General features: G+C 34.3%; 3 protein-coding genes across 8 annotated transcripts in view; 1 reads left to right on the top strand and 2 right to left on the bottom strand.

Moving 5' to 3' along the window:
• Positions 1 to 18352, top strand: part of LOC113520836 (rho guanine nucleotide exchange factor 10) — a 48899-nt gene extending 30547 nt beyond the window's left edge. For all 6 annotated transcript variants that reach the window (XM_026906251.3, XM_026906250.3, XM_026906248.3 and 3 more), the window contains 9 exons: positions 1458 to 1617; positions 3404 to 3633; positions 6414 to 6536; positions 8799 to 8948; positions 9698 to 9914; positions 10754 to 10974; positions 13786 to 14043; positions 14535 to 14720; positions 15055 to 18352. In XM_026906251.3, the coding sequence (XP_026762052.1) occupies positions 1458 to 1617; positions 3404 to 3633; positions 6414 to 6536; positions 8799 to 8948; positions 9698 to 9914; positions 10754 to 10974; positions 13786 to 14043; positions 14535 to 14720; positions 15055 to 16683 (3174 nt within the window). In that variant the 3' untranslated portion in view covers positions 16684 to 18352. The remainder of the gene's footprint in view (positions 1 to 1457; positions 1618 to 3403; positions 3634 to 6413; positions 6537 to 8798; positions 8949 to 9697; positions 9915 to 10753; positions 10975 to 13785; positions 14044 to 14534; positions 14721 to 15054) is intronic.
• Positions 18353 to 19365: 1013 nt separating this feature from the next.
• On the bottom strand, positions 19366 to 24616 carry LOC113520696 (coiled-coil-helix-coiled-coil-helix domain-containing protein 10, mitochondrial-like). The gene is made up of 4 exons (XM_026906103.3): positions 24505 to 24616; positions 20681 to 20816; positions 19938 to 20157; positions 19366 to 19442 (listed from the first exon to the last, which is right to left on the bottom strand). The coding sequence occupies exons 1-4, from the start codon at positions 24522 to 24524 to the stop codon at positions 19432 to 19434; spliced, it is 387 nt and encodes a 128-aa protein (XP_026761904.2). The 5' UTR covers positions 24525 to 24616; the 3' UTR covers positions 19366 to 19431.
• On the bottom strand, positions 21733 to 23886 carry LOC113520586 (coiled-coil-helix-coiled-coil-helix domain-containing protein 10, mitochondrial). The gene is made up of 3 exons (XM_026905963.3): positions 23721 to 23886; positions 23510 to 23648; positions 21733 to 22327 (listed from the first exon to the last, which is right to left on the bottom strand). Exons 1-3 carry the CDS (start codon positions 23768 to 23770, stop codon positions 22082 to 22084), a joined length of 435 nt encoding a protein of 144 aa, XP_026761764.1. The 5' UTR covers positions 23771 to 23886; the 3' UTR covers positions 21733 to 22081.
• Positions 24617 to 24834: the final 218 nt, after the last annotated feature.

The following is a 24834-nucleotide window of genomic DNA, read 5'->3' as shown; positions in this document are numbered from 1 at the left end:
TAAAAATAGTGGACACGCGTATTACGAGCAAGGTCCAAACTTAAAATATGTGTATATAAATAAGTAGTTTAAGTATAGTCAGTGCAAACTCTACGTATAACTATTTTAAGAGATGACGTCCGCACTTCGCCTCTAAGTTTGTTTTTATTCCTATCTCATTATCACACTACACTGCGAGTTGAAAAATTAACATTTTAATGTTTTGTGGCCGTTGGTTTCATGTTTTCCTTGCGTCCTTGTCACATATGTTAGAATAATATCTTCAGTGTCTATTTTACTATCTATTTTTTTATCGTTTGTGGAGGTATGACTGATAAAATGTTTACAATCTCAATTGATCACAGTCCTAATAATAATATTCAAATTTTGATTATCAATTTTGGACCCCTATGCAAAGAAAATAAACATATTTTTTCAATTATTTTCATTCCATCATGTGCGGACCAACGACATGTAAAATTATTCGAAATATTAAATCAAAAGCATTAGTAGCTGCTGGAATATAACATTATGACAGATGAACGGACGGACACAGTCGCACCACAAGGGTTCCTTTGTAACTTTTTGGTATGAAACCTTAAAAACAATGAAATTGTATCAAAGTAGTACACTTTAGATCGTTTAGAAATTTCATGGTTAAGTTTATGACGAATAAAACACCACACTTCGTCTATGGACGCGATTTCGATAAAGCATGATTCATCGTATGCACAAAATCAATAGACTCACTGATTTATTCCGCAATTTTGGCAAGCCTTAATACATATAGAAAATCTCAAAACAATTGAAATTCATGTCACGTGATTGTCTTTGTTCTGTGTCGCATATAAAATGCAAAATAATTTGCAATAAAGGAAATTGAATGGTCTTCAAGTTATTTTTTATACGTTCGTTACGCTAAATATATATATATATAATATATATATATATATATATATATATATATATATATATATATATATATATATATATATTTATTTATTTATTTATATATATATATATATATATATATATATATATATATATATATATATATATATATATATATATATATATATACTTTCTATACTAAAAAAAATGCAATAATAAGTTTGTTTGACATTTCTGTGTAAAAGGACTGCATACGTGATAAATTAATTAGAACTCTCTTTAAAATTATATTTTCTCTTCTTGAACATATGTGACCATACTAAGTGCTATAGTTTTGTGTATATGATAAGTGTACATACCACTATCAAAACTATTTCTCTTAGACATTACAGCAGTAGTTTCTTACACACTACCTTAGTTGAAATCAATACTAGGAAAAAACTGCAACGTATGAAAAATATGTACAGCGAACTACATAGTGTAATTTGTAATGTCTGTGGTATGTTTTAACAAGCTTCATCTATGTGACTTTAATCATTTTCCCTTAGAAAATCTCGGTATATAATTAAGATATTTTTTCCTACCAGGACTACAAAAAGCCGCTGGAAGAAAGTAGCCCCGCAATCCTGAACGCTAGCAAAATCCAGACGCTGTTCCACAGACTGCCTGATATTTTACAATGTCATTTGCACTTCCGCACCGCACTTGCCGACTGCGCGCGAACGTGGGACCGCGATGAAAAAATAGGTAATGTATTTTTTTTTTCTATTTTTTATGGAACGGCAACCCAACAAGGAGGGAAGGGATTGTTAGTAATGCGGACTACCAATCCCATTGTTAGCAATACACCCTGTCAAGTCGACCTCATACTGAATTCCAGATGTATTCATCACAGTGTGCTAACTGACCTGCATTTTCATTCTCATTTATGATCCCTCACTGGTGACCTGTCAGCGTATACCGCTAGCGCAGGCGGGGCTACCATTCCATTATCATCCACCCTACCCAACTTATTGAAGATAGCTTATAATAAATAAATGAAAATATGTAGGTATACCTGTTTCAATTTGTTCCTACCAACTTAATTATTAGTGGAATTATTTTAAAGTACCACTTAAAGTCCAGGTTTTCGCCGAAAATAATGACTACAATGTCCGGAAATCTTTCATATTAAATTCGTTTTAAATTACGCATTTAACACATTATCACTGTGTTGCTTATATCAGACTTGTGAATAATGGTGAATTAAAGCACAAGTGTTCACGAAAAGTAGTTTACGTTAAATCAAACAAATATTATTGATAATAAATATCGTTTTGCCCTTCGCCTACCAGGTTTATTTTTCTTATCGTGATAGACTTATCCTATCTATTAAGTTACAAAATTGGATTAAAATCGATTGAGCGGTTTCAGAGTACAAATGTGGTTTTAAAAAGTGCAATGTCTCAAAGTTTACTTCTTTGTCTTATATGTGGAAATTCAGATGAATTCAAATATTATACTAGTAATATATTTGTGTAACCTGCTATGAAGTTTACTTAGCCTTCACCAGCCGCACATTTAAACATACATACACATTGCTCAAACCTTTAAAAAAAATGTTCATTGCGTAATATACATTTTGTGTCATATTATTAAAAACATATTATTCAAAGCCAGTTTCTTTACCCAGGTTATGAAAACAAAATACTTTAAAACGTATAAATATATCTTACAAGGTAATGCATTGCCTCTAAAAATCTTTTTGATACTTTTAAGCGTTAATACTTGCAAATGTATATAGTGATTTCCTGTTTACTTTTTTGTTCAAAATGATCATTCCTCTATTTAGACAAGATTGTATTTATAAGTTTTTCCATGAGACATAGCTCGGAGTTCTTAAAAAAATAGGTAGTTTTTGTTTTCAGTGTCGGCAATGCGCATATAATGCCCCTGGTATTGTAAGCGTTCATAGGCTACCGTAACCGCTTACCATCAAGTGGGTCATATACTTGTTTGCCACCTCAGTGGTATAAAAAAAAAGAAAACAATAATTGTTATCCTTACTTTGATTACAGCTACGAGTAGATTTCATATTATTATAGTAATATAAAATCTACCCGCAGTTTTATTCCACGTATTTACCCGCGATGCTTAAGATAAAAAAAAAAATATTCTATGTATTAATCCAATCCCTCTGTGTACCAAATTTTGTTCAGTTAGCATAACTGAGCAACAAACATCCATACATTTTACATATAAACTAATATTTTAAAGAAGACTTTTTTGTTTGTAACGAATAAACTTAAATATTTAACTGATATTAAAAATTCTTTTACCTATAGAAAGCTACATTATCAACGGATTGCTTCAATTGTATTTAATTAAAAAAAAATAGAGATCTTTTACCTATCTACCCATACGAAGCCGAGGCGGGCCGTTAGTTTAAAATATTAGTATGAAGTAGTAACAAAAGGCTACGAAAATTCATAAAATAGGATGTATCTACATATGAAAATATAAATAAATATAATTAAATATATTATTTTTCCAGGCGAGGTCTTTTTAAACGCATTCTCGAAAGCCGTGGTGTTGGACGTGTATTCAGACTTTATAAACAACTTCTCGGTGGCAATGGAGTTGGCGAAGATGGAGTCCAAACGTAAATCAGCGCTCGCAGACTTCTTCAAGGTGAAGCAGATCAGCGCCCACGACCGGCTCTCGTTTTTTGGACTGATGGTGAAGCCGGTGCAAAGGTTTCCCCAGTTCATCATGTTTTTGCAGGTATACTTTTAATAATATTAAAATCTTTATTTTTAGCAACATATATATTTTATGCCGTGTGGTCCTGGCATAGAATGGGCAATCCCTTTCTGTCCCGTAGGCATCGTAAGAGGCGACTAAAAGAACTTTATAGTCGAGGGATGGGTAGCAGCGTCCCACTTAAAACATCAAAGCCTAACAACTGTTGCCAATCCGCCTGCCAAGCATGAAAACTATTGGCCTATGTTCAGCTTTGGGGTTATCGACTGACATGATAATAATTATGATATATTCTTACTAATTTATGTAAAATATTAACAATTATTGATTTTACAACTATTGACCTTTTTTAATTGATTATTAGAAAAACTAGACAACTTGCAAACGAAACTGTTTACGCTATATTATATGAGTATATACATTATCATAGTCATAAAATAAGACGGGACGACTACATCCATCACGTTCATCTATTATTAATGAGGAATAATATGTTATTTTTGATGCTTGCGATAAATAAATGCGTCTACAAATCGATTTAGATTTCGAGAAGTTTAAAACTTAAATACGTAAGAAATAAAGTAAATATTTGCAATTCATCTAATATTAAGTCAAGCTCAGTTGAATGCAAATACGGCAGCATTTTGTGATGCTCTTAAATTATTTACCTAACCATGGCGAGAGAACGCCCACGTGCCCTTGTTTTTTGTTCTATGGTTCACAACGATGTTTTAATTATTTTTTATGCAGTTCAATCATGAACAATGAGTAATAAAATACGTAATTTAGAATGATTCATTCTGGAAAATAGTTGACAGAAATAAGTTACTGTTATAGTTTTATGGAAAATAAATGTTCTGAATAATGAATAACAAATTCCAGTATTAAATGATAAATAACTGAAAATATTACGCAATACAGTATATCACATATAAATTTATATACTTACCATTCTTATTAATATAACCTTTTGTGCGATACTAAGCTTATGTTAGTTTTATTCTAATTTGAACCTTAAATTACTTGCAACCTGCAATTCAATAAATTTATAGATTTAATAATAGTCGACTAATATATCTAAGAATAGAAATATTATTGAAATATGCAAATTATTTTCCTACAATTAATGTGGTTAAAAAATTTTTAAGCCTGCTTCTTTATTTAATTTTCTCTATGAATAAATAAGTCAAATGAAAACACTCAAAGTCCCTCACTGAATTTTAGTAAAAGTTTCTCTGTGTGAAAAATAAATTATAATTTAGCATATTAATAAATAGGAAAAAGTTGAAAATTACAGATATTAGTACTGCTATCCTATTGCCTGCATGGTACTGAGAGACAGATTGTTATTGGTTATACACCTCACCTTCAAATACAGCTCAATATATTTGTATAAAATAAAGCGTGTCCTCAACGACGAAACATGACAAAATCCAAATAAATCATTGCAAATCATAAACAAATCATTGCGAATTATGAGGGCGTGGTAACTGATTTGCCGCCGATGATTGCCTATTATGATTCTTCTGTTAGACCTTGTATCAACTACTATTACTCATTTGAGAGTTACACCCACAGGTGTCGAATGTTTCTAAATCATCTTCATTGTATGCACAAAACTAAGAACATAAATTTGAAATGACAAATTTGAATAATTCAAAGATTGTGCCGGAATTTTATTTTGAGATCTACAGACCGCAGCCAAGCCATGTCCAACAGAGCTGTCACTGTTGTCATTTCATTATAAACACATTTATAACAATTTAAGAATGACTCGTGTTCATTTAATTGTCCCGTTTAGTCTTGTTTTTTTTTTATAACAGGCAACACACACAGTTTTACTATAAACATAGGGCCCAATGATAAATACCTAATAGTCTAACATACATATTTAAGAATAACAAAGTCGTCTCCGGAAATGCCAGAATACTACACCTTTCAATCAAAATCTTTATTATGAGAATCGACAGCCACTCCGCCGGCTCACATGCCACAAATAATGTTAAATTAACCGAGAGTTCAACCGCTCGACTCTCAGGATAAAGTTGAACTTCACTCTAATTAGACTCCTCGACCTTTATAGAATAATGCAATGAAAATGTAAATTGTTTGTTTTTACTTTTATAAATTTATTAATCAGTTAATTTCAATAATATCTCACGCGTGTGTAACAGAAAAAAAAACTAAATATATACGATTATATTAGCTTCGACATAAAGCAACGATAACATATGATCAACTTATTATTTTTTATTTGAAATTATAATGTCACAATGATTGATGATCCATTAATGTGTTAATTTTACTACTTATTGCGATTTTATTGCACATAACCACTTAATTAAACCTATTGGAATAAATACAAAAAAGACCATTCTTTATTCTTAATTTAATTTTAATCAAATACTATTTTTGTTTCATTCTTGAGATAATAAACATTTATGGATGCGATAATTATGTTGGAAATATTTTAAAAAGTAATCTTATTTTAAACACATGTTGCGAATTTTAATTATTCGTGAAACATCACTGTTAATATAATACACTTGTTTTTATAGTGAGGTTTATAAACCATGACAAAAACAGCTAAATGTAAGAAACAAAAGTTATGTCTATGTATAAGCTATTGTATTATTACCAAGTATCGAGTTATTCCGGAACCAGCAAATACATGAGACGTATTGATGAATAAATGCAAGGTCAAAGATTTTTTTTTAATTATTTATACTATTCACCTATCCCGTAAAGAATCTAAACCTAAGGTCAAGATAAATATATTGTACATGATTTTTTTTTTCTAGGATCTCCTAAAACACACACCCCCCGGACATTCGGACCGCGTCGCGCTCCAGCGCGCCTTAACACGACTGGAAGCGCTCGCGGACGCGCTCAACGAACGAAAACGCGACGCTGAGAGGACACAGGTATTATTAATTATATCTTAGAATCTAACCATTTTAATTGCTATTTTACAAGGTTAGCTTGTTTAGAATAGAATAGAACTATCTTGTTCTGAACTATCTAGAGTTTATTTCAATAGAACATAATGATAACAACCAAGTTTTAATGAAATTGTTACAGAAATACTTTCTGAATGAACAAGTTTTTTATTTTTATTTGTACTACTGTTGGACACATAAAGACTGTTTTCCAACCGAATCAACTATTCGTTTATTTAAATTTTTTCATTAATTTCCATTGAAATAGATTATAATATTTTTATCATATTTTACTATTATTATTTCGCTTGCAAATTCTGCATTTTTAATGTGTTTAGATTTAAAACCGTAATAGTAAATCAAAAGCATTTAATGATTACTATATCTATAATTATGAATTCATTGTCATCCTAGGCCAAATAAAGGACTGAATTACGTATTCTAACCTCATCCGTAGTACAGTAATTGGGCATGTTGCTTTCCATAAACGAAGTTCCGGGTTCTTTTTTTGATAGGACCAATTTAGGAAACAATGTACTATAAATTGAATTGTGTCAAAATCTTCCGGGAGATGAGTACTTTATATAGTTTTGAGAGCTTGTCAATGTGTCATTTAGATACATTTATGGCATACACATTAAAATCGCCTAAAAATGAAGCTAGTCCTTTTTTTTATAATTGTTATATTTAAATAATTAGTGAAGTAATTTGTAATAAACGTCCTGTCCAATTTTTTTTCTATGCCAAAATCCTTAAACATAAAAAATAGCCAAGTAAATCTTAAGTAATGCGTTTACCAAGCAATAACATTTAGTTTTCATTAATACAAGCAGGTACTTTTTTTTATTTTTAAGTAAGACGTCATCGTTATTTATATATTTCTTGTTTAAATTCGAAACACGCTCCGGTCGAGAGCACCGGTAAATAAACTCTCAAGTGTCATACCTAAGAAGCGTTTATTTCGTGTATTCTATTTAACTGTTTATTCATTTCAACCTTCGCGTGAACTTGCTTTGTTTTTTTGTTAGCAATGCGGATTTAAAACAACGCTAAGAGAAGATCTATCTTTCTTTGTATCTGTTTTTAACGTATTCAAATGTTTATATTTTGTTTCTGCCATATTGAAACTGTATATCTTTTAAATTCTTTCTCGACAATTGATTTATACGTTTATACTACTCAGATTTGCTATAGAGAAGTAAACCTTTTGAAAATTATATGATAGGTATATAAAACATTTTTTAACAGGCGCTTATAATAACTAGTTTCTGGCTACGAGTTTCTCTCCATAAGAGAACGATGTTAGTTTAAACTTTCAGTTTCGACTTTTGGTGATATTATTGTGTAAACTACACATTACACACACACGGTTCATGGTTGCTTCTTATTATATCTTTGGTACGAAAGAGTGATAACATATTGTATTTACACGAATGACCAAAAAAGGGAGTGTAATGTTTTCAGAGTTCATATATGCGAGTTTCTTCATTGTACTGGAACTACTGAATGCTTGAACAGATTTGAATGCATGGAGTATCATTAGAAACTTACATCATCCCGAGTGACACTAGCTATATTATTTTTTTTTATTTGTGGGGTTCAATATAATTACATTACTATGTAACAATTTGGTCTCGACTTAGAATGGGCCATCCCTTCCTTTCCCGTGGATGTCGTAAGAGGCGACTAAGGGAACTTAAAGGTCGAGAAATGGGCCCAAGCCCATTAATTAAATGTTCTTTTTAAAACATCACCAAAGCCTAACTGTGGTTGCTAACCCGCCTGCTATGAGTAGCAACTATTAGCGTAATCCTCTAATAGAGGAAGGCCTATGTTCAACAGTGGACAGGTAATGGCAGAAAACGATGATGATAACGAACCGGGGAATGTCTCTTTTTTTTTATACAACTTAAAATGACAAACAAGCTGACGACCCACCTGATGGAAAGTGGTAACCATCGCCTATAAACATGAGCAGTACCATGGACATAACAGAGTATACTGTTTCGCCCATGATACCCCTCATGCGTTGCCATTCCTGAGGACTCAGGTGTTATCCCTCTGTACCCTGTAAATTCACGCCATATCCCACCCTTCAAACCGAAACACAGCCATGCAAACACAACTAACTGCTTTACGGTTGAAATACGAATGGGACAGAGGTACCCAAGCAAAGGACTTTTGTACAAAGTGATTGATTTCAATACTGAATGAATGCTTAAACTGAAATAAATTTGTGTTGCATAGGCTTTCCGCGCGGCGTTGCGCAGGCTGACGCGCGGCGGTGTGGCGGGCGCGGGGGGTGCAGGCGGCGCGGCCCGCTTCGGCGCCGCGCGGCTGCTTGCTTCCCGCGCCGATAAGCGCCACCTGCTGCGGCAAGACGACTTGGTACAGCTGGTCCGTATCATATCTATTTATTCATTATATTTTTTACTAATCCCATTATTATTTATTTATTATAATTACCCACTAGGTGAGCTGACAGTTTCTAAATTCGCTACAGTAGTAATCACAATATATAAAACATAATAAAATTTAATTATTAGACACTTTCTAAAAAAATTATTGTCATTCTGTGAAACTCGACAAGTTTACAAGTCAATATATCCAAGTCCGGATACTGGTTAATGACACCGTTAAGCAGAGTCAGTGCTAGTAGATCTCTTTATTATATCCCTTATCCAAACATTACTTTATGCAATTAATCCATCCCGTTGCGCTTACATCTCCGATTATTTTCTTATTTCTCAGAATTTCTTTAACATAAATAATGTAAATAAGAGACTATTCTATTTCTCTTTTTATATTAAGCTACATAATTTGGAATACCGTAACCAAATACCACGAAACAGAATACTTATAATTTTGACATATTTGTCTGTGTTTTTATGCAATTGAAAACGGCAAACAACAATTTGTAGACAATAGTTATAATTTTCTATCAGATCTGTCAATACAGATCTGATAGAAAATTATAACTATTGTCTAACAGTACCATGGACATCATAGAATATACTGCAACACCAATGATACCTCATGTGTTGTCAGAACTAAAGAAAAAAGCAATTTTATTCTTACTTAGTATGTCTCTAAAAAGTGAGATTTAGTATCTCTCGAGACGCTAACCATTTAAATGTGTTTCCTAGGAATTCAACCAACTGGGCAGCGTATCGAAGTGCAAACCTCGTCGGCTGCTACTCCTCAATGACTTAGTTGTGTGCGTGTCAGTTGGCGGCGGTGGGACAGGAGGAGGAGGGGGAGAGGATGGGGAACGACTCGGACTAAAATGGGCACACCCTGTGCAAGATGTGGAAGTCGTCGATACAGGCACCTCGCCCACCCTCAGCCGTGTGCTCGCGCAGGGTATGTATACAGTTCTGTTCGTAATATTGCCATTCATAAAACTAATAAATTGAAGGAATTTAACATTTATTTATAAATAGACACTTGGAAATTATATTAATTAAAAATTATTAGGATATGAAAGTCTTATCCCAATATTCCTATAATCATATAAGTGAATCGATAACTAGTAAGATGCGCTTTCAAACCTCACTTTGAAATTTTTTTATTCACATGATAATATTTCTAAGAATGTATTTTACAAAACTAGTTTTAATAGTGCATAAACTGTAAAACTAGAATCTATTAAAACAAGAATATAAGTAATAAAACTAGTATATATTATATCACACCCAGAGGATTTCACCACATTGACTTTACATCGCGTTTACATGCTAAAAATAGTTGAAAAAATAATTATTTATAACGAAACAAAATTTACATATTTATTTTTTCACTTAAATATTTTAATGATCGAATGACCAGAAATGATTTAGACCAATCGATTTGACAGTAGTTGTCATTTATTCTCTACATTTTTGTTTACATTTAATTGGAGTATTTGCTACGTATTTGGATATTTTTCTTTCTAAAACATTTTTTCTATATTTTTTTCATGTCAATCTTTATGATATTTTAGTAGTTATTCTGCTATTCGGAACGCAGACGAATTCAATAAATCATAGATGACCAAATCTGTCCAACCATTTTCACTAATAAATGGTGTAACTAACCCGACTTTGTTTCATTTATTTAGATAAAAATATTTTCAGTCGAATGTGTTCAAAACATGTCCGCTATCTCACAAAAAAATGGTCCCTATTTAAAACGTACTTAATGATGTCTTATAATTATAATAGGCATGAACCGCAGCGGCAGCCTACGGTCCAACTCCAGCAGTAACGGCCACCTGAACACATCGACGGCGGACTCTCTGTGCAACGAGATGTCGACGCTCATGCACGACTACGAGACCGTGTCGCGTATGGCCGACCTCGCCGCCTCACTCCGCTCCCCTTACCCGGAGCTGGCGCCTGAGGTGTTTAAGACCTTGTTGCAAAACATACAACAAAGTATACAGGTTGGTATTTCATACAAATGACACCTTATAATGATCTTACACCTTACATTTATACTACTTTTCACTTTGAATTGGACTAGAAGAAATCTCTTCGAGTTAAGCTCGCTTTACATTTACAGTGGTACTTGGATATATGAGTACCCTAATATATGAGTGTTTTGAGATACGAGCCGCCGAGCAACCGATATTTTCCTTTGAGATGAGAGCAAGATTTGAGATACGAGGAATCGCACACTGCACCGCTGCACACGACCCCAATATGCGGGGTGGATATTGGTGTCTAACAGTTTCTCCCACCTCAGACTAACACTTAACAAAAACAACTAAGGTGGTTTTTTGGGAGCACGGATTAATGGCATTTCAATTAATTTCAATGGGAAAAATTGCTTCGAGATACGAGCAAGATTACGGAACGAATTAAACTCGTATGTTTAGGTACCACTGTATTTGTATACTGTTTTCTACTATATTTATATTTATTACTAGCGCGTGCCATAAAGTATAAATAAATTGATATAGATAAGTTCAATGTTGTGTCCGCTACAATAGCAACAGTCGATTACCTAATTAGTTGTGAGCTTATATTTATTTTATAGATATCTAATAGTATACAAGTTAAAATCTTAAGTCATTAACATCTTTTCAAAGATGTGTTCTATCAGTAAAACTGAATAATTTTCCTGAAATAAAGGTCTAAAAATACGAAAATTTTAACTAGAAAACTAGATGCGTTGTGGTAGTATAAAAAGCACAATCTAAAAGATTTTGATTGAAAGAAAGTTATCTGACATCTATCAATACATATTTATCATCATCAATAATACATATTTGACAAATCTCAAGTTAAATCCGAACCTTCTATATTATCTACAATCTTCTAAAGATAAAGTCAATAAAGACATATTTTAATAAGATCTAGTATATTTATTATCTAATTGACTTTACTGATTGCCTGCCATAGATATTTTTTTTTATAACTTAAAGCGACAAATCCATCCATCATGGATCCATCTCTCAAAAAAAATTAAGGTCATATCCACCCGAAAATCGGCCAAGTGCAAGTCGAAGTATGAACTCGCACATGATCGATATAGTGCAATTGTATAAAGAAAAAATTTACAAAATATATGACACCTTGACTAAGACTTTGTACAGTGTATAGTTCCATGTTGGCCAAATCCTGTAAAATATTAATTTACTTACGAAAGTTACAAAAATATTAAAAGTATGAAGGCATTACATATAATATCACCCAATTTTTAATACAAAATCGATACTTAACGCTATGTAAAAGCCTTTACAGGTGAATAGTATGTACTTGCTTGCAGCTTTCTTGCCGACGTTTCGACGTGGTTATGTACCACGTCGTAGTTATGACGTCGAAACGTCGGCCATACTATTTATCTGTAAAGGCTTTTACGAGGTCTGTCCGGAAAGTTCGTATAAAAGTGTTCTGGAATGCGAGAAAGAGGAGTGGGGAGGCCAAGTAAGCGCAGGACCCCTTCCTTATGTCCCTAACAATGCTTCAGTTCTGGTCTGACCGCCGTGCGGTGCGAACTGGCTTGTCACGCCATCTGTGAAGTTACCTCTTAACGAAACCCCGTCGGCATGGAGCCCGCTTCCGTTGAAGAGCAGCGCGTCGTAATCAAGTTTCTCTCGAAACTCGGCAAGAATGGCCGTGAAATTTTTGCCGATCTAATTCGATAAGACATCCGGGGAACCACGAACAAAAAAATCAAGAAAATCCCGCTCAAATGTCAAGACAATGTTGATTGTTTTTTTCGATGTTCGGGGGATTGTCCATCAAGAATTCGTCCCTCCAGGCCAGACAGTTGATGGAAAATTCTACGTCGATGTGCTCAGACGCCTCAAAGCTCGTGTGGCACGAGTTCGTCCAGAATTGGCGCGAGAGGGGCGTTGGATTCTTCACCACGACAATGCCCCTGCCCACACCTCTCTTGTTGTCCGTGAGTTTTTGAGTAAAAATTCCATTACGGTGACCGAACACCCCCCTATTCGCCGGATTTGGCCCCGTGTGACTTCTTCTTGTTCCCAAAAACCAAATTGGTACTTCGGGGGCGGCATTTGGGGGACATAAATGAGATAAAAAAAGCTACGACGGGGCAGCTGAGAAACCTACAACCAGAGGACTTTCAAGGAGCCTTCTCACAGTGGAAACGGCGTTGGCACAAGTGCATTATGTCACAGGGGGAGTACTTTGAAGGGGATAAAATTGATTTACCTGAATAATTGTAAAATAAAATTTTTAAAAAACTTTTATACGTACTTTCCGGACAAACCTCGTACATCGTGTTAAGTCCCGATTAAATATTTAAAATATGTTTAAACAAAGCGAAAATTTACACTTGAATAGATCGTAAGTGTGACATCACAAGTCTATAAAGGTTGTGGATCCGCGCTTGCACACCTAATAGAAATTGGTTTCGACGCTTACAGATATTAAATGTATACATAACAGAATACATGTACAAAAGTCGATTGCTTGGGTATCTCTGTCCCATTGGTATTTCAATCGTGAAGCAGATGTGTTCGCATGGCTGTGTTTCGGTTTGAAGGGTGGGATATGGCGTGAATTTACTGGGTACAGAGGAATAACACCTGAGTCCTCAGGAATGGCAACGCATGGGGGGTATCATGGGCGAAACAGTATACTCTGTTATGTCCATGGTACTGCTCATGTCTATAGGCGACGGTTACCACTTTCCATCAGGTGGGCCGTCAGCTTGTTTGCCATTCTAAGTTGTATAAAAAAAAACATGTTCGAAACTTAACATGAGCCTATTTCGACAGCGCAAAGACGACGAGATGGCATGGGTGGACTCGTGCTGCCTGCAGCTATCCGTGCGCGGGCGCGAGGAGCCGGTGACGTTCCGTGCCCGCGAGCCGGGCGCGCGGCTCGCGTGGGCGACCGAGCTGCGGCTGGCGCAGTTGGCGCAGGCGTCGGCTAACTCGCCCGCGTGGAGGCTGCCGGCGCCGCACCACGCGCCGCACAAAATGCCACTCTTCGTCGCCGCCACGCCTGTCTACAATTCCAAGAATTTGACCGAGGTGAGGCTATTTTCTATTTTACAAATTAATAAAATAAAAGTGTTAATATTTGGTAATGCTCTTGTCTATCTATCCGGTTCTAGAATAAGGGCATACGGATGTGCAACCCCGGCCTCCCGAGCCGCTGCAGTGTGCCAGTCCTTTCCGCAACTGCAGTGTCCCCCTTTTCCTTTCCCACATAAATCCCTTATTCCTCTTATTTACCATTTACCTTTACGCTTTTCCAACATTCCCTTCCTTGTTTCCTCTATACCATAGATGGCGGAAACCACCAACAAAATGCATTCCCAAAGAGGGTTGACGTCAGGTAGGCGGCCGGTCGTAAAACTATAAGCCAAATTTTTATGTAATATGATTAAAAACTAATTTATATTTGAACGTAAAAACTGTAACTTAAGTTAACTAACCTATGAACGCCTGCAAATGTAATTATAATTAATAAAGTCATAGTTATAAAACTATCAATCAGCAGAAATGTATTTGTACGGCAGGTGCGTTGTGGGTGCTTCTACACGTCGAGCGGCTGTTCCGGCGGGGCGGGCGGCGGTCCATCGCGGCGTGCACGCGCGTTGCTGTGGGTGAGCGCGGGCGGCGGCGCCGACAGCCACGTCGCCGTACTCACGCATCGCGCCGCCAAGCTCAAGACCCTAGTCACGCTCGACTTACCCGACACCAAGGTATAGGGCCAGTGTTCCAATATTTAGATCATTTTTATTGAAATTGAAATTTTATCTTTTTATGAATAATAAATACTGTTTGGCTGCTAAATAGCATTGTATATAAAATTACTAAGAAACGTTTTTTTTATTGATATCTTATTATAATTTTAATTGAGAGGTATATAAATACATATAAAGTAAAAAATAAATTGCATTCTGGACTAAGTACATAATTGTTTCTATAATTGCCACAACATTAGTACCACTTTTTTTTTGTCGTCTTGTTTCTTTTACATAGCTAATTGATTAATATTGCTACTAAGCAGAATAAATGTTATCATTTATTTCACAGGTGACCTCAATGGAATATGCAAAAGGACTTCGACAAGTGACCACACTGTGCGGCGACACAGTCTGGCTCGGCACTGAGGACAAGAAGATCATTATATTTTCCGGCGTGGAACCAGAGAAACAGGAAAAACTGACTGAGGTCCACACCATCGCTGCCGTAACACAAATACGCTACCACTGTGACTCCATGTTCGTAGGTCTTGCTAACGGCAGAGTATCGGTCTTCAGGAGGAATCACGACGATTCCTGGGCACTGCAAGAACCTCTCGCAATTGAACTAGGAGACAAACCCGTGCACTGCGTCCTGCCAATAGATGGCATTATATATGCGACATGCGCGCGACGTGTGTTCGCCATAAATGCACTCACAGCAGAAATCATGCGTATACTAGAATTAAAAGGCGACGACAATCGCTCAGTTAGATACTTAGCACATTCTGGCGTTGGACTGTGGACTGCTTTTTCAGACTCTACATATGTCAGCCTATACCACGCAGAAACCTTTGAACACCTCCAGAATATTGACATCGCCGCCGACGTGGCGAAAACTATAGGAGCCAGAGAAGGAAGCAAGCCAGCTTACGTATCTGCTTTACTTGCTGGACAAGGATTGCTGTGGGTTGGGACGACAGCCGGTGTCACGGTCACAGTACCACTGCCAAAACTAGAAGGACTACCGCTGATCGGTGGACACATTGCTGTATCGTACCACGCGCATGCTGGCCCCGTAACATTCCTGTTATCTTTGTTACCGGAGTCGAGAGATGTAGATGTAAATGTTATTCGACGCAATCTCTCCAACGCGCGGGCTCTCGCTGACACTACCACTTTACAAGAATTCAAAGAAGAAGAAGCGAAAGAAGATAACGAAAAGCCCAAACTAGAAAGGCGGATATCAGAAGAATCAAGTCCGTACCGGCCGCAACGCGTACAATCAGCAGTCGTAAGGAGGAAGAAACCAGGAGATGTGCGGCTTAGTAAAACATTACCAAAGTGTGCCAACCTGAATGCATGTGATGTCTATGGTTTGTTTGGAGATTTAATGTTTGTTAAAGACTGTGTGGGCGAAGGAGATGTGAGCGGTTCAGGCGGCGATGCATTGCGACGGAGTGATCCGGAATTAGCCGCAATACCTTTCAGAGTCAGTACCCTCGATCGTAGATTGAGAATGCGAGCTGGTCGACCAAGAAGTCTCGACTTGTCTAGTTGGTCAGTAGATTCGCGCGCTTCCAGTCTGTGCACGTCTTCCGGCAGTGAAGAGTCGATGGCATTGCGCGCTGTTTCCCGAAACAGCTCCGGGGCATCTGGTGCAGCTGGACTCGCACCCGTAGCAGTTTCTACACCAGACTCGTCTTCAGGGAAATCTACAGCGTCTGAGCGCTCAGTCTCTCGGAGCGATTCTGCTTCAGCTAACGAACAGAGACCAACGCCTAAAAACGCAGCGAGGAGCCTCCGCGGTGCTGATTACGTAGTTGGTGAAAGCGCGGCCCGAAGGTCAGTAGTGACCATTGTAGGCGGTCGAGGCTACGTAGACTGGAGGCAAACCGCTGACGCTGCAGAAAGACCTGCGCCAGCCGCAGATCCTAACCCCAAAGACGCACATCTCATTCTGTGGGAAACGCGATTGTGACGTGTGACTCGTGGGACTGAAGTATGTTGGATACTTTACGCGCGTACTCCTTACGTGAGATCACCATTGACGAATCCAAATACTATCAGAAAATTCTGTGTCATATATTTCGCAATGTAAATACTGGTGCGAACAAAGATCTATGTAAATTTTACGTGTTTAAAGGGCTATTATAATTATACTGTAGGTTATTAAGATTGTGTTAAATATTTTGTAAATCTGTTACGATATAACACGCCTTATATTTGCGAATATTTAAAACCGTTCTGTTTACGCAGAAGCAGGATTACATATTTGAAAGTTTAAATTTACACTGAGTGTAAAAGTATGTGATAAGCTTTAAATTATTTTTGGAAATTAGGGCTTTGTTTAGTCCATTGTTTACATCGGTTTATTTGATAATATTTAAGCACTGGTGCATTGTTTGTGATGTTATATTGAAATATTAAGTATAGGAAATATGCTATATAATAATTAACTGTTTCGAATAATTGTGTTCAAATATCATTTAAATTGTAATAATTGAAATTAATTTTTTAAATAATTCCAAAATAAATCAGATCTAAATTCCGATAAAATGTTAGTAACCCGCCATATTAACTTAGAATTAAACTTGATTGTAAAAATGTAATTAAACTTTAATTTCAGTTGAGAATTAATATTATAATTTAACAATAAATGTAAATTCAATTTAAGCGCAAATTAACATGAAACATAGTGGCCTTAATGTTAAAATTTCCAGTGTGTGATTATAGCATTCGTTTAAGCTTTATTGTTAGACATAATTATAATGTCGCTTTAAGAATTAGACTGATTTAGTTTAAGCGTTCAAACATATTATTAGTTGAATTTTAATGTTTAAGGCGAATATACGAATCTACGAACGAATTCACAATAGAATAAAACGGGTCTCGCATATGCCGAACAATATAGCATAGGTACAGGTACTAATTACATATACACATCAAGAGAATAAATATATATACAAAATATTTTGTTATAAAAGAGAAGAAATAACATGACAAAGGCGATATTTAAAATTTACTTTGCAAATTCACGATTTATTTTCGCTCGCCGTGGAAAATTAATTATTTATTATATAGACAATAAAGCATGTTATTCCTATCTTTAACAGTTAATAGTTACTATCTTATGTATTATATATTTATATTACTTATCTTATCGTATGTTCTGTCACAAAGTTACGCAAATGTTTTACTCTATTTGCAAGTTAATTGCATATAAGTTATTTTGTTTCTATACCTTATACATTGTTAGTGGTCAGTACTGTGAAATTTAGATTGCGCAACTCCAAAGAGATAATGTTTTCATACAGGCATTTTAAAATTAAGGATTCCATATATACTGCTAAAAAACTAAATGTGCCAAAATGTAAACTTTCAGTTGTATTTGTTAAATATTGTACAGAAATATTTATTGTATAGAATTTTATTTTACAGTAAATATCCATATTTTTCAACAAACAATATTTTCATGTAAAGGAATTCTAAAATACTGTAAATTTGTCAAGGCCATATCTAAAAATTTCACAAAATCTTCAATACTTTTGGTTATATTATTTCCATGGAATCTTTATTACTAAAAAGGGGTCACAATATGTATGTACTAAGGTGTAAATAAAATTTAAGTTTATATGTATACACCTGTACTTTGTTGTTTTAATTTCATCACAACTATAACCATATTATAGTCAAGTGAATTGGTCAAACTAATAAAATTTCGATAAAAGTAAACAATTGAAAAACAAATTACAATCATCTGATAATGCTTTTTATCCACAGATAAGAGGATATAGAAAAAGCAAAATACTTATTAATCTTTTTCAATAAAATAATATTCAAAAGCTGTTTTACAAAATTTACCTGATCTGGGAATTAAATATGCAGATAATGATTATTTTTATTGTTTAATAAATGGGGCCAATGTTATGGACAATACGGAAAATGTAACATTTTTCCGTATAGATTCCGTGAAATGAATTTAAATTTTAGGTAAATTGTAAAATGCCCTTTAGTTTTAGAAATAAACAAGCAAGAAATGCATATTCATAAGACTATCCTTGATCCGAATAACTAGAATCAATATATACAAAATTTAAAAAAAAAATTCCTTAACCCATTCGACTACTATATATTATACTACCAAAATATAATAATAGCCACCAATGGAAAATATATATTAATTTTTTGTTTAAATTCCTGCCTCAGGTTAAAATGAAGAATTATTTCTCTTGAACCTTTAATATTATATTTCATTGTTTATGTGCTAAAAAAAGTGTTATTTTAGCAAAAGCAAACTCCCGTCTAGAACTATCTACATATAATATTACAAAACTTCTTACGTCACAATGGCACTGCTAATATAATAGGCGCCTTTTAAGCTTGGTTAATTTTAATGATTAATATATCCATAACTACACGGAAATATCCCTTAAGTACTAATATTATAAACGCAAATTTGTCACATTTTCACAGCAATCCTATAGAATATTGGCAGAGATAGTTAAAATGTATGAATAGAATAGAATGTGACGTCATAAAACCACCGAGACAAATTTTTTGTGTACTTGAACAGCAAATTCGACGGCCCACGACCAGACGAATGTTACTAAATATTAATGAATAAAACTACTAGCAATTACCTGGATGAATTAAAACAAAGTTACTTATTAACCCTTTATTACAAAAAGTTATTGTTTGATGTGGTATATTGGATTAGATGCAAATTCTATGGTATTCCTGGAACAAAAAAAAGGAAAAATGTAGCTACTCAAACTACTTACCATTGTAATTTAACTAACAAATATTGCTGAGGAGTAGCAATTCACCTTGTCAAGGCTATCTCCTTTGAAATCAACGTGGTTAAATCTTAGTGGTTACGCCATAAACGGTAGACCAAAATAAACTAACTCCATTCTTACCTAACACTATACATATCTAACTGGTAGACCACTAACATTAACCAGTAGCACTAGGATGGATAACAAAACAATTCTATTTACATCCATAAAAAAAAACTGCTTCTTGAACAATATGATAAAAAAGAAGCAGGTAGGTAGGTAATTCTCGAAGCTCCTGTATTTGGCAACATACCACATGAATGACGTACCAGACACAGCTTGCCAATTCGTCAATAGCGAATATTTTTTTATAAGATACAGAAAATAGCAAATCAGCTGAAGGCCCACCTAATACTAGTACAGACAATAATAAAGCACCTGCGTGAATACTCACTGTTCCGCCGCTTACATTCCCTGAGCGCTTCGTTGAAAGCTTCACACTCTTGCAAATTTTCCCTGTTCGTGGCACATTGTAAGAACTGCGCAATCTCATATGCACAGGGCCCGCTGGGCTCTGAACCCAGTTGGTAGTCTCGCGGCAGTTGTTGAACGACCTCTTGGTGCCGACGGCCTCCACCAAACATGCTGCTTATCGCTTCCCCCGCTAAATGTCCCTAAAATTAACGGGTACAGAGGCACAACACCTTAGTCTTTAGGAATGACAACACATGTGGAATACCATGGACATCATAATGTGTTCTGTCATGTCCATGGGTTTTTTAATGAATGATATTGGAATAGTACCCCGCTTGCGCTAACTGTATACGCTGGCGGGGCCCCAGTGAGGGATGATAGGCGAGAATTAAAAGGCAGGTCAGTTAACTCATCGTGATGAATACACCTGGAATTCAGCACGATGGTTTCCAGGTGAGGAAAGGTCGACCTGACAGGATATATTGCTAACAATGCGACTGGTAGTGCGCATTACTAACAATCATCATACCTCTCCCACCCCGATAGATTACCCCTACCCCATTAGTAGGCAATCAACTTTGCCATTTCATGTCATATAAAATAAAATATATCTAATTATAATTATCTAGAAAAATAACAAATCTTCCTAAAATCCAACATATCTAAACAAAATTAATCATGTATTTAAATAGGTAAATACTTAAATATTGTCTAAAATCATACCATAGTTGTGCCCACAGTGACGCCGCCTGCCACAGCGGCTGCATCTCGGAACATGGAGCGCTGCGGTGTAGGCGTGACTATGATGCGAGGTGGTGATGCTGGCGCATGTTGCTCGGCGCGGGAGTAGCGAGAACGACTAATAAACGAATAACGAATTATTCAACGTTGCAATTTGCAAATAATTAACAACAAAAAGACTCGTCGGCTTGTTTAATAACAATATATTTGCTTTGATTCTTTACGATTTAAAAGACTGAGGAGTATTACGATTCCTCCTGGCATCAACAAATTATATAAATTTAATGAACATAATGATTTTTTTATAATTTCTTTTTACATCGGTTGGAGTCTTCTTTAAATTCCTACATTATTATGGCATCCTCAAAATCGAAACAACATACTTCCAGTTTAAGGATTGATATTATCTAATTATTTATAAATTATTAGATACTGAAGTAATTAAATTTAGGTTTTCTAATGGAAATAGAAGCCCAATATATTGGCTATCTTTCTGGCAGAAATACCAAAAAAATATGGACAGAATTTCTGATCATCATCACCATACCAGCCGTTAACTGTCCACTGCTGGACATAGGGCTCTCCATATGGGAGACTAACAGTAGTGACTACTACTGTTAAAGTCTCCCATATGGAGATCCCATACGCTTGGCAGTCGGGTTAGCAGCCGTAGTTAAAATTTTGATATTTAGCGTTTATTTTTATAGCAACTTATTACCCTGCCGGTAAGGAGTCACGCGTAATATAACTATTTTGGATATATAAATGAAGAATATACGTTTAAAAAAGAAATAAAAATATGGTTTAGGTATTGGTGTGCCGACGTTGCACATTATTCCAAGTGACCTTTACCACCAGTTTCTTAGTACAGCAGGGTAGAGCCAGTAATATACAATAAAAGCCTGTAATACCCAATATAACTTAATAAAGATCGAAAGATTAAGATATTTTTTTATTTAGATTTTAACATTTAACAGTTAATTTTATCACAAGAATACAGACTTTACTCAGTATGTCGCATTTTAATAAAAGACTTATTGGTTTTTTTGTTTTTATTACATATATAATTTTCACTAAAAATTAAGTAAAACGAATAGTTTACATTTGTTATAAATAATTAAATTTTACATCACAATGTAGCAATATAATAAACACTAAAATTTTCTAAAAATCAACTGTCTCCCTTGTCCTTGCTATTGTCTATTTCTCATAGAAATGACTGGGAAGGTGTCCAACATTTAGTAGATTAAAACAAAAAGTTCTTATAGTAAGGTATGATCTAAAACAATAAATTGTATTTGCCCATGTTCTGTATAATCCAATCAAAGAATTTTTGATGGAGAAAACCATTATGTAAATGGGACACCTTATTTAATTTTTATTTTAAATGTGGTTGTTAACTTTGCATTGACGTAAAGCCTCATTAAAGCCTTCACAGAGAGACAAATCGTGTTGTTGTTGGGCGCACTCTATGAATTGCTTGATCTCCCAAGCACAAGGACCTTGGGGCTGCTGTCCTTGGTATTGTTGGTAAGTTTGAGCTGGGGGCTGTTGCTGCTGCTGCTGCTGTGCTGGCTCACTGCTGCCACCACTGAACAAACCAGTTAGAGCACTACCAGCCATATGACCCTGTAATACAAATAAAAAGAATTCTTTTAAGAAAATTTAAAACATTAAGAATTAGGTGGTTTATTTTACTATTAAACAAGATTAAGAAGTAGGTGAGAAATGTACTAAAATGTTATTTAAAGCAAAAGTTACTTTGTTAGTAACAACTCTAATGATTGCTATTGATATTGCAATTTATAACAGTAACGGATAACTGTAACAATGTTCTTTTATTATTTATGTTATTATCTAATGTAGATATACATATTAATTCATTTTAATTAAGTACTAATTCTTTTTAGAATCATTTGTAACCTTTTGCATTAAGACTGCTCAAGAGTGCAGATATCGAATTATGATCAGAGGAAACATTGAAATTAAAAAGTTATGAATTATATTGTAATGTTACCGTTTTAAATAAAGTGGAAAAAAAAATATAAAATAAAATACATTTATGTAAAAATAAATATTCATTATTATAGTTGTATATTTATTGGAAGAATAAGTAAAACGCTTCACTACCTATAAGTAATACAAAAATAAAAAATCTTAAGTCTTCATAAGATAGAGAAGGATAAAATACCTCATATAGCAGTGGATATACCACTCTATTCATTTATTACCCCTCAGCCAAAATATAGATAAAATTTTTAAATAATTTCAACAATAAAAAAATATTTTTCATTAAATTTCTTAATTTAATTAATTTTGCTATCTATACAATTACAAAACGGAAATATCCGTATTGGTTTGATATCAATTTTGTCATGGTTGAAATCACTGTATCTTTAACAGAGTAAAATCTTAATTTGATTCCAGGAATATAGAACAAAGAATAAATGCTTCAAGTTATCAACTATTTAATATTTTAAATTAATATTTAAAAACAAACCTAAATGTACTAAAAATGAACTAAAAAATTTTAAATAGCAAAATATTTTTATATTTGTACAATTAAAATGGAAAAGTTACAAATATCATTGTGCAAAACATGTTTACTGCTCATATAAAAACAGTAATGATGTCTCAAGATAACGTCACACACGTGACCATCTTCACATTACTGGCTCCACGCCAGTCTTAGAACTAAAATGTAATATAATTATGATTGCACAAAATATTTCAATATTTAATCATAAAGGAAATATATTAAGTATTTTTAATTTTCAAATTATTACTTGGTTACGTAATAATATCACGTACCATAGCTGATCCCACAGCTACTCCACCAGCAGTAGCAGCCATCTGTCCGAAAAGGGATGGTTGCTGGGGCTGAGCTTGAGCCGGAGCAGGGCTCGATTGAGGTGCATGAGCCGGGACGCTGCTTGGAGCTGGAGCAGCTCTGCAATTTAAGAGGTTATCAAAATCATATGATTATTAAACAAAAGCAATAATTCCATTTAATAAAAATTACCTTCGCTGTGGCGCTGGTGGGGGACTTGCAGAACGTCCTCGTCGAGGCATTTTCGAGACACTTCAATGATACGGTAATAAATGAACTCAAAGAATATCAAAGAACACTAAAGCTCCACTGACGACTATAAGTCAAATTGGACCAACCGCAAATGACTGACAAAATATCGAATGACATGATATGACATTTTTTCTAGAAAATTTAAATGTCGAACAAATATTCTTTCTCTTTTCAATTTAATAAAAAGAACTTGATAGACAAAGACAGCAAAGCAGAATGAAATCTCAATAAATGAATGAATGACGACGAATGAAAAGTAGATAATATTCTTAATCTATGACGAAAAGGAAATGCCTATTGATAGACCAACGACTTCTGCTGGAAAATAGAGTTTAAAATTAGTTAATTTTTTTAGGTAAAGTAAAAAAATAAAAGGTGTAAAAATTTATCGCCAATTTAATAAATACCTATATTTTTAATGTATGAAAAGAGAAAACAGAATAAATATGTTTTAGAAATACATAAAGTTTTGTCAATACACGCTTAATATAAAAATATAAATTTAATCAAACTATATAGAAAATAGTAATCGTCATAGTTTGGATATTTATGACACTAAGATATCCCATCTATACTAAGATACACTTTCATATGTTATCTTTCATGTCTACATAATGCATATTTTGGAATTGTAAAATCTAGTTGATATATATTTTAAAATATAATAGGTATTTATTCACATAAATTAAACGAGAGGAAATTAATTTAAATAAATCAAACTGACCTTTTGCTTCGACCCGGCATATTTCAAGAGGTATAAAATGGGTGTTTATTTTTTAATATTAAAAAAATACTACATATTCAATTTTATTGAAAAGTAAGCTTTGTCAAAATAATTTCTGATAAAACAAAGACAAGTACTATCCTTAATCTATGTGAACCTATAAACAATATTATTTTTTAATTTTTATGCCAGTCCTATTACTATCAATCTTTATTTATACTTATTTATAATCAATAATTTATTATAGTGGAAGTGAAACAAACAACATTGAAAATGAAATCATCAGAAAAAGATTAATAAGATTTTCATTTATTTATAATTAATAAGACT

This window comes from Galleria mellonella, unplaced genomic scaffold (assembly GCF_026898425.1).
Source record: "Galleria mellonella isolate WM207_F2 unplaced genomic scaffold, CSIRO_AGI_GalMel_v1 utg36, whole genome shotgun sequence".
Taxonomy (NCBI): domain Eukaryota; kingdom Metazoa; phylum Arthropoda; class Insecta; order Lepidoptera; family Pyralidae; genus Galleria; species Galleria mellonella.
This window is presented reverse-complemented; position numbering and strand designations above follow the sequence as displayed.